This window comes from Eptatretus burgeri, chromosome 1, assembly GCF_056783735.1.
Source record: "Eptatretus burgeri isolate ZD-2024b chromosome 1, Ebu_testis_v1, whole genome shotgun sequence".
NCBI lineage: Eukaryota > Metazoa > Chordata > Myxini > Myxiniformes > Myxinidae > Eptatretus > Eptatretus burgeri.
The window spans coordinates 138,017,318-138,028,419 of record NC_140961.1 but is presented as its reverse complement, the minus strand read 5'-3'; the positions used below and the strand labels follow the sequence as shown (position 1 = coordinate 138,028,419).

At 43.1% G+C, this 11,102-nt stretch overlaps 1 protein-coding gene across 6 annotated transcripts in view; it reads left to right on the top strand.

Moving 5' to 3' along the window:
• The first annotated feature begins 4,578 nt into the window (after positions 1-4,578).
• The window catches only part of RPAP2 (RNA polymerase II associated protein 2), a 31,556-nt gene continuing 25,032 nt past the window's right edge, over positions 4,579-11,102 (top strand). Inside the window, exons 1-5 of one of the 6 annotated variants that reach the window (XM_085900092.1) lie at positions 4,579-4,712; positions 8,536-8,602; positions 8,999-9,116; positions 9,892-9,990; positions 10,366-10,431. In XM_085900092.1, the coding sequence (XP_085756218.1) occupies positions 4,691-4,712; positions 8,536-8,602; positions 8,999-9,116; positions 9,892-9,990; positions 10,366-10,431 (372 nt within the window). In that variant the 5' untranslated portion in view covers positions 4,579-4,690. Of the gene's footprint in view, positions 4,726-4,861; positions 5,234-8,535; positions 8,603-8,998; positions 9,117-9,891; positions 9,991-10,365; positions 10,432-11,102 lie in introns of those variants that run through there. The other 5 variants (XM_085900088.1, XM_085900081.1, XM_085900084.1 and 2 more) reach the window with 5 other exon arrangements.

The following is an 11,102-nucleotide window of genomic DNA, read 5'->3' as shown; positions in this document are numbered from 1 at the left end:
CTGCGAGTCAGAGGTCAATAGACGTCTGGGTCGGGCCTGGGGAGTCATGGATTCACTGGATCATGGGGTGTGGCGCTGCCGGTACCTGTGCGGGAGGACGAAAGTCCGAGTCTTCAGGTCCTTGGTACTTCCAGTCTTGCTCTATGGGTGCGAGACTTGGACACTGACCAAGGATCTGAGACGGAGACTTAATTCCTTTGGTACCAGGTCTCTTCGGAGAATCCTTGGCTATCGCTGGTCGGATTTTGTGTCCAACGAGCGGTTGCTGAGAGAGACTCGGATGAGATTTGTTACCTGCATAGTCCGTGAGTGTCAGTTGCGGCTGTAGGACATGTGGCTCGTTTTCCTGACTCTGATCCAGGTCACCAGATTCTCTCAGCGAGGGAGTCTCATGAGTGGAGGAGGCCAGTGGGTCGACCACGTGCCTCATGGTTGCAACAGGTTGACCATCATCTCAAGGAGATGGGGATGGGCCTGGCATCTGCCTGGGGGATGGCCAGACGGAGGCCCCTGGAGTACTGGCGGAAAGTGGACGCAGCGACGTGCTGTTCTGGCACATGCTCCCATACCTGACCTGACCTATCCTCATGGCCTTGAGGTTGACAATATTTAAAGCCTAATTGAGGACCTCAAACATTTGAGAGAGAGTTGGGATGCAGTTTTGACAGAGTAAGCTTGCTGCTGAGAGCCTTGGTATGGCAACCTCAAAGATGTTGCCAGAAAAAAACAGACGAAAATGTAGGAAGAGGTTTGCTGATGAGACACTGAGCGAAGAGGTGATAGATTTCAATCCAGGAGATTGTTTCAAGTGTCAAGTTTTCTTCGCTATTCAGGACTGTGCCATCGGAAACATGGCCAGGCGTTATGAGGCAGCTAGGGAGCTCGAGGTGACATTTGGTGTCATGTGGACATACCCAAACTTGAACCAAGAAGAGTTACACAAACAAGCTGGAGTACTTTGTGAGAAGTACAGTGTTGACGTTTCTGAGGATCTAGTGGATGAAATAGAACACTAAAAGGTGAGCCACACAGCTAATCTTGGACAGACACCTCCATCACCACTTCATCTGTTGAACAATCTCCACCAGTTGAAACTCAATACCTTGTTCCCCAATATCTCCATCGTGCTAAGGACCTTCTGTACCCTACCGGTCGCCATTGCATAGGCGGAGTGCTCACTCAGTACACTGGCAAGAGTAAAAAAAATGTGTTGAGATCAACCATGTGTCCAGATTGATTGACGAGATTGGGAACACTGGTGGTGGAAGCGCCTCAAGCAAGGAAATTGGATTTTGATGCCGTTATTGAACTGTTCGCTAGCCAGAGAGCCTACAGAGCACCTTTTGGGTCGAGCTTCAATTCATCATATAAATCATTGTGTTTGGTTTTCCTTTGTATATGAATGCTTGATAGATTAAGAACTAGAAGGGTGCTCGGTAGACCGCATACCTCCGCCAGGCCGAACAATTTACATTTTGTATCCCACTGATTGGCCGGATCTGGATCCAGACCTGAAACAAAATCGAATCGGCTTGTTTTTGTCACCAAAGCAACTCATCCACCTAGTTTTGTCATGTCTCGTCCACAACTTTTCGAAGTATCATACTGTCTATCGTTTTTAGCCCCATCTCTCAATGTTGATCAGAGAATCACATAAAAAAATTCTCGTATCCAGATTCGGATCTTCACCAATATCGAATCGATTCGTTCTCGTCACATTCCCAACATGTCCACCAAGTTTTGGTCAAATGCATCCATAACTTTTTGAGATATCCTGTTCACAGACAGACAGGTGGAAACAGAACTTCTCTCCACTTTTGGTGGTGGAGATAATGATTGAAATCATAATCTGAGTAATAATTAATATATTCTTGTTACTTTTTGGATTTCATATGAATAAGAGTAGCCGTTACCATTGATGGGAAAAGTAAGCTAAAGTATGCTTCCCCGGTGATGGAAAAAGTTTAAGTTAATCTTTCAATATCAATCATTTCATGGAGTGTTAAAAAGGTTAATTGTGTTGCACTCTTGGTTTCACTCAGAGCCAAAGCTTCAGGAAACAAAAGCAAAAGGAGCCAAAGCTCTGAACTACGTATGCAACGACCTTGAAATGGTGGTGCAACATCAGGTTGTGGAGGTTAAATTTGTCTTAAAAGAGGGCAAAATACAAATGTAATTTAATACAATTTTTTTTTTTTTACAATTTTATACAAAATACAAATCTAATTTAGCACAATTTTTTTTTACAATTTTATGCAAAATACAAATCTAATTTAATACAATTTTTTTTTTTTACAATTTAATGCAAAATACAAATCTAATTGAATACAATTTTTTTTACAATTTAAGACAAAATACAAATCTAATTTAATACAATTTTTTTTTTACAATTCTATACAAAATACAAATCTAATTTAATACAATTTTTTTTACAATTTTATACAAAATACAAATCTAATTTAATACAATTTTTTTTACAATTTTATACAAAATACAAATCTAATTTAATACAATTTTTTTTTTACAATTTTATACAAAATTCAAATCAAATTGAATACAATTTTTTTTACAATTTTATACAAAATACAAATTTAATTTAATACAATTTTTTTTACAATTTTATACAAAATTCAAATCTAATTTAATACAATTTTTTTTGCAATTTTATACAAAATACAAATCTAATTTAATACAATATTTTTTTTTACAATTTTATACAAAATTCAAATGTAATTATTCATGCATGTTCTCCTGTCTTTTCTAAAGTGAATGTTGATCTTTTCAAACGCAGCACGTGAAGCGGCCGCCAGAAACAGGAAACAGCCGATGCACGGACAGACACCATGACTTCAACTTGTATAATAGATTTGTGAATACTTTATTTATTTACTTTCCAACACTTGTACTGTGAGCTAAAAAGGTTGCTGCTGTGATTTTGCTTTATTCATGAGCTCGTTACTACTCTAATTTAGGATCTTCATAAAAGAAAGTTCCTTACAAAGTTATTAAAAAAAAATATATATATATATATATATATATATATAAATATATATATATACGTATGTAGAAAGTGGTGGTGGGGGTCCTGAGGTTGTTTGCCTCGGGGTCCATGCTGGTTCTCGATGCCCCTGCTGGTGTTAATGACATAGGAACATGGTGTTTGGTGTTTAGCCGTAATGACTGCTGGTTCCCAGGTCTTGTTATGCTGTACACGAACGCTGCCCCCCGGTAATAATGGCATTAGGTCTTTAACACCCCGGTCAAAGAAATGTTTAAAATGTTGCTGTTGTTGCACCAACAAATGCCGAACATCAACTGGAACTTATGGTTCCAGAGCCCGGTCACGACTCTGGGTTTGTATCCCACTGCTGCCACCATGTAATGATGAGACCAGCATACAAGATCAAAGCAATGGCTTCAATGAATTAAATAATCCCAGAAGGGAAATGACCATCCTGAAGTTGTGCATTGTTAAAACCACAACAGTCCCAAAGTTGTGGATTGTTAAAATTTTAAGCACCTAGTTTCTAATCATACCTGCTCCCTGCGGGAGCAAGAGGACTTGTTTTCAGAAATGGCATCGTGTAACCCACCTGTAATAGCCCATCCTTCCGGCAGGGGTCAATCGTTCAACAAGCACTTGCATGATTCCACGTGTGCAAGGGAAAATGGCAAGGCGTCTCCCCACACTCGTGGGGAGGGGGAAAGATTTATTTAATAATAATTATGACCATGACCTGACCCTGGATACCCAAGCATGACTGCAAAATTTGGTGGAGCCGTTTTCGATTCCACAAGGAACAGACATAAAAACTTTGCCTTCATTGGTTCGCGGGCGCCAGCAGTGACCACTATTTTCGTTGTGTCTGTGTGTCTGTCTGTCTGTGTCTGTGACTCTCTCCTGAGCATAGCTCCGTGACGTTTGATGCGATCCTGATGAAACGAGGACACAAGCTAGATATCATGGTCTAGTTGTGTCTTTTTGTATGAGGGGCGTCCCACGCCCCTTGTTTATTTACACTTGTTTATTTACCCCTTGTTTATTTACGCCCACTTGAACTTTTTATTTATTTATTTATTTATTTTTTCTCGATTTTTTTTTCTCGCAATTTTATTTCCTAAAAGCTGTGCGTAATGTCCATAAGTACAACATATAAAAAATCCGATTTGATCCGGTCAATTTTGACGGAAGAGATATGTTTTTACGGTAGGGCTTCCTCAAAAGCTTCCACTAACTCAATTGTACCTGTCGTGGCATTGTTCAATAATACCCGCGAACCATCGTCGCCTCCCAGCTTGTTTCGTCGTTAATCATTTTTGAAATTAATATTAGTAATTAATTTTACGTTGTTTTCTGTATGTGTTGTGTATTCTCCATGTTACTATTTTATTGTAATTGATTAAGGCAAACAAACGTCAAATGGTTCTGTTGTCTCTGATCTTGTGACCATGGCGAGGTAGTTCGCAGCAGAACTTTTCTCAATTTTTTTTAAAGCTTTAATTTGACCGACAGAGTCGACCATGTCTTGAACCGTAGGAATGAGTCATATTTTGTTTAACATCGTTTTCGGCAACCATTGATCAGCTGAGAGCTGGAAAAATGATACGAAGGAAAGTCAATCTTATAAAGTTGAACAACAACAACAAGTGAAACGGACGTGACGACTTGTGACGTAACGCTGGTGGCGGGATGCCTGATGAGGAAAACGATGGTGAGGACTTCAGGTCGACGTTGTATTTATTATTTTTAACACTCGTTTTGAAAATGGACATAAATGTTATTTTATTTTTGGAGATTTGGGTTTTGTAAACCGGATGTTTTTTTGTTTTTTTTTAAATAGCAGGTTTTTCGTTTTTGATAAAACGATGCGGATAATAAGCCGTGAGAGTGATCGGCTTCGTGAGTATGCACTGTACAGTGTACAGTACTGTACACCCAACCGATCTTAAGCTCGAAACGTACTGTACGCGCCGACCCGTTGAGGACTGTGAGTATCAGGAGCCACAGCTTGAGAGTTCGGAGGACGTCAAGGAAGGGGTCTTTCTCAGAGAGTAGTTGGTGCAGGGAATGGTCTCCATGGGAAAGTGGTGGCAGCAGAAACAGAAGATACATTTAAGCTGGAATTGGATCATCACCTGCAAACATTGCAGGTTGCGGGGTACCATGGATGCTGGCAAGATTGCGCAGGCTTGATGGGCCTCATGGACTCATCCTGCGTCCGTCGTGCCGCAGGTGTGGAGATTAGCAAGTAATGAAGAAGTACTGCCCTTGGCAGCTTTTAAAAACAAATTTCCTGAAATTTGGGGGGTGGCGGGTGTGTTTGCATGCTTGTTTTGTACTATGGCTGAAAGGACAGGGTTAGAATATGAATTGGAGGCAGTTGCTAGACCTAACTGCAAGACCCACGCAACGCACTTCGTCCCGTGAACCCACCAGACGTGAGGGAAGGACTAACTACACGAAGACTAATGAAATAACTGCCTGGGGATCGCCGCATGTTGGATGCCATTGCCTTGGAGGCAAGCGGTTTTGCAGAACCACAATGATATCATTTTTTGGCCCAATCTCTCAATGATGAAGAATCGCTTTGGAAATTTAAATAAATGTCGTACCCAGATGCGGAATCGGATCTTCATCAAAATCGAATCGATTTGTCGTGGTCACTGGCCACACACCCAATCGTCTGTCCACCGAGTTTCATCCGAATCCGTCCACAACTTTTTGAGATATCGTGCTATCTATTAATTTAGCCCTATCACTCAATGGTGAAGAATTGCTCAAAAATTCTAGTAGTCGAATCCGGATCCGGATCTTCACCAAAATCTAATGAGTCCGTCCTTGTCACACACCTAACATGTCCACAAAATTTCATCCGGATCCGTCCACAACTTTTTGAGATATCCTGCACACAAACAAACAAACAGACGGAAGGGGTGAAAACAACCTCCTTCACCGTCAGTGGTGGAGGTAATAAGGGAATAAGCTTGTATTCGGTGGTGGGAAGGGGGGGAGCAAAGAAACTAAGGGGAAAAGCAACTATATATTTTGAGCTATGTTTATGTGATGCTGTTTTGGACTTTTATAACTTTCACAGTTGACAAATAAATGTAAATTTTTCCTCTTGTATTCGTTGTAGTCCGAAAAGAATGAGCAAACTTATTTTTTATTTTTTTTTGGTTTGCACGTACGGCCACACACGTACGGGCATGCGAGAGCAAAGGAACGGCCTGTGTGTTTGTTTCTGGCATGCGGTTTGAAAGTTTTTTTTGGGTGGGTGGGGGGGTTATTATATATATATATATATATATATATATATATATATATATATATATATATATATATATATATATATATATATATATATTTTTTTGGTTTACACGCACGTACGGGCACAGGAGAGCAAAGTAACGGTCTGTGTAGTTGTTTCTGGCATGCGGTTTGAAAGTTTTTTTTGGGGGGGGGGGTTATTATTATATATGTACATATATTTTTGGTTTACACGCACGTACGGGCACAGGAGAGCAAAGGAACGGCCTGTGTGGTTGTTTCTGGCATGCGGTTTGAAAGTTTTTTTTGGGGGGGGGGTTATTATATATATATATATATATATATATATATATTTTTTTGGTTTACACGCACGTACGGGCACAGGAGAGCAAAGGAACGGTCTGTGTAGTTGTTTCTGGCATGCGGTTTGAAAGTTTTTTTGGGGGGGGGTTGTTATTATTATATATATATATATTGTTGTGGTTGACGAAATTCGCAAACCACCATTCAGGTCCCTTAGGTGAGATATCTCTGTAAGTATATGTGTAGTTAGGCCCAAACCCGTTGTCTAGAGGGAATAAATGTCATTCACTCGGGCTGCGACTCTTCAGGATAGCCGTTTTTCTTTTACTATCTTTATTTTGGACCAGCCGCCATTACTACCACCACCAACCACGTCTCAACAGCCATCACACAACAACCACCAACCACAACGCCGCTTCACAACAACAACCACCAACCACAACGCCGCTTCACAACAACAACCACCAACCACAACGCCGCTTCACAACAACAACCACCAACCACAACGCCGCTTCACAACAACAACCACCAACCACAACGCCGCTTCACAACAACAACCACCAACCACAACGCCGCCTCACAACAACAACAACCACCAACCACAACGCCGCCTAACAACAACCACCAACCACAACGCCGCTTCACAACAACAGCCACGACCTTTACCGTCACAACTCGCCACCATCGCATCCACACCATCTCGCGCCACTCGTGGGCACCGATACTGGACTCGTGCAGGGCGCGCACCGAGCAGCGTATTCAGAGACATCACAGACTTTCCGAAGAAAAAACGGATCAAAAACGACTCACGTCCACTTCTGTTCCGTTCCACGTTCCTCCAAGGGTCGATTATAAACCCAAGAATTGAAGGGCTCGAGACTTGCGGGCATTCGGGGGAGATTGTAGTCAAGGCTCGACCTGTGGGACAAATGGGTTGGTGTTGTAGGGCAGTGGAGAGCTGAGCCATCAGGCCAAGAAGCGGAGTTTCCCTGGACATGCCAGACTAACACGCTGACACACTTTCTGTCTCTGGCTTTCCCTATTTCTAACTTGTTCACTTTGAATGCACAAGAGTATCCAATGATGAAACCCCCGTCCTGCTCAGGGCTGAGTCACTGACTCGCATATCACGCTTTCCTCTAAACCATTACAAGCATTCACCTACACCTCTCCCTGTGCTGTACCACATCCCATATCCTCCTATTCTTTCTCCCCCTCCCCCTTTTCACATTGGGACCAATGTAAGCCCATCGGGTGAGCGTAGGGCTGCCAACACACCCTGTCTTCTTCTCCTCTCTTGTCCATCACTCTTTCTGATCTTGTTTGTCCTGGAATGATTGAGGTGCTTGCTGTGTGTTGAATCATAAGTTGACCGGCTCAAGAGGCTTGTGTGCTGAGGGGTAAGATCTTTTCTCTCGTGACGCTTTTGCTTGTAAATACGTACCTTTTGATAAACTGCCTTTCAAACGACCTGACTGTCTCTTTCTATTGGTTCGAACACAGTGTGTAAGTAGTGAATGTGAGTTCTGCACCGCCGTTTTGTTATGGCCAGAAACTAGCCAACGTCGCCCTTGCGGTCTCGCTCGGACATTCGTGATTAACGGCAGCGGGGCGTTGGGAAGTCACAGTCCTTATCTGGGGTGATTAATTTCCCAGGAAGGTAAAGTGGGATTTGGATGCAGGAGCCCACCTGAACTAAGTGTCTCAGACTGTGGCTGTGTTCGTGCCGCGTATTTATCCATGGCTCATCGGCTGGGAAGTGGGTCCGAGAAGCTCCTCTCGATCGTGACGCCCACCTACCCCAACCCGTAACGAGATCGCGCAAGGGTGTATTTTGCTTTTGGTGAGGCACGATAGCCAGCTTCACCTATCCTCTGAGTGATGAACCCAGTAGTTTTATTTCTATATCCGAATCGTTTGGCATCGCCATCATCCGACATACGTTGGTTGTGCTATGCACGCAGGAGGCATGGCGGATGGACGAAGAAGGCGGGAAAGAGAAAGAGAAAAGGAGAAGGAGAAGGCAGACCGGTAGGATACGTTTTGCATGTACTCGGCATATTCTCTGGCTTCTTGGATTGTTTATCATGTAGTATGTTCGAATTTATTTATTTGTCAAGTAAGGCTCATCCAATTTGTCACGTGTCCTGATTCGTTCTGTGTCGTAGCTCTCCCACGAGCCTCGAGCGTGTTTAAAATAAAATGAATGAATGAATGAATTGGCTGTTGAAATTTCATGCTGCTTGCAGAAGCCAAAATGTTTGCAATCTCCTCCAACTGAACGTCGACGACTGTGACGGGACTGTTTCAGTATCGAGTGGGTGGTGCATTTTACAAGTCGCATACTTTGTTTGTGAGGATCGTGCAGTTATTGGAAATGAGAAGGTAAAAGTGTGAAAAGCAAATCTATGACGTCGTGTTGCTCAGCAAAAGGGCGCAGTTGAAATTGGCGGTGAGGAAGCGTGTCGAGGCTGAGCGGGTAGCCCATCAGGCGGTGGTGCGTTTGCTGGAAGACGATGTCACGCAGGAGGTGCTGGCACAGTTGGTAAGGAGTGGCACGAACATCGTGCAATTTAATTTAGGTTATCATGAACATTAAGGCTTCCAATGAATTTTGGAATCTCATTATTGTTGTTGTGGTTGTCTGTTATTTGCTCACCTGTACTTTTGGACGTTGAACGTCCACCTTTGCCAGATTCCAAATTCCTGTCCTCACCTACAGAGGGCGCACCATCAGCAGTACAGCTGTGGCCCCAGCAACGATGCAACCCAGCGGTCACGTGCTGCCTCTGGAATGAATGAATGATCCTGCTTTAATAGGAGCAGCGTTAACTCATCGAGCTGAAACTATATTCCACTGTGTACATTGTCCTGCTGTAATTTCCCACACCTGCATTTTGTTTTGCCTACCTTGAATGTCCTCGCGATATCGTGCAAAAGGTCACGAGCCATCTCGGTTTATGCAGGCTTCTAAATTTGGAAAAAATTTCAACACTTTATTGCGAACACCGAATCGACAAGCTCTCAACAAAACCTGCGTATGGATAGTGGTTCTGTTCTTGCGAATGGCAGCTATCATTTCTTGGAACACGGCTGTGCCGCTCATGCTGTGCCCCTCTGCCAGTACACTGGTGCTCATTTCGCCGACCTCGGAAGGATGACAGGCTGAGTCAACCCCAATTGGTGTTAATTCAGCAGCCAACGGGGCTCAAACTCAAGATCCGAGGATTCCAAGCCAGCCACCCCAACCACTAAGCGAACCACCCAGGCAATATTACTGGCATCTGACTGTTTACCACCCTTTTTTTTGTTGTCTGCAGGGTGGAAAAATAACTCCAGCACATTATGATGATGTGATTGAAGAGAGGGCACTCGAAATGCTGTGTGGATTCCCGTTGTGTAACAAGCACCTCAAATATGTAAGCCCGTAATCCTTGCTGGGACACGTACGTGTGCCGCGCGTTGAAGCCGTATCTGTATGGCTCAACGGCCGTGCTGGTTTAAAACCTCAACACTTATTTGCCATGGCACAGTTGCACATCTGGATAACTTTCCCTCGTTCGACTTTCACTTCACAGATCTGAATCTTTATCACAAACTTATCTGTCGTGCCATAGTCATGTAACTCCCAGAACTTTCATCCAAATAGCAGTTGTGGCTGCTCATCTAGCATCACATCCCGAGGTGTATTTGATTTCGATTTGTACATCGTGGGAAATAAATCGAGACAAGGGCTCTTATTCAAATATTCGTTCGTGGATTACCTTCCAACAGAGTGAACGTTCTTGTGACAGGTTGCCAAGCAGCAATTCAAGATTGTGACGAAAACGAACAAGGTGTACGATCTCTCACGGCGGAAGGTGAGCCTTGGGTGTCTTGTTTTTTGGGGGGCACTTTTATTCCTGGTAGCTTCGTTTGCAGCAGGCCAAGGAAACGAAAGCCTGGACAGTCACACACCTGCTGTAAAATGTCAAGGTGAAGGTCACAGCTGCTTCCCCACCTGCAAATGAGCTGCTTTTGAATGGGGAAGATGAAAGACTCTCTTCGATGCTTTTGATTATAGTCTTTTAAAAAATGAAATAAAAAATTCTTTTTTAAATACATTGTGGTTATCAGATTCGCTTAATTTGTGTTTCTTTGAAGTTCCCAGTATGTGGCAACGTTTTCTGTGTTTTTTTTTCTTTTTGTTGTTGGTTTCTTTTTGTAATTCAGTTTCTGTGCGTTCTCCCTTGTATTTTGCTTGGTGTTCTTTATACCTTGTTGAATTGCTGTCCAAGGTTCAAAATTATGCCAAACCATCTTGGAGTACAGTATTGGAAATGATTATGGAAACGAACAAGTGATATACATACACACGCACATGCACGAAGGTGGATGCTTTGAGACCCGGGAGGGCTCCTCCCCACCTTCTGAAACCCGCATGTGATGACGACAAGCGGTCACACGCACACGTCTCACACAAACGAGCATTTGCAACGACATGGTGAAAGCATTATTGGTACAATAGATTGTCGCAAAATAAGAGTGAGGA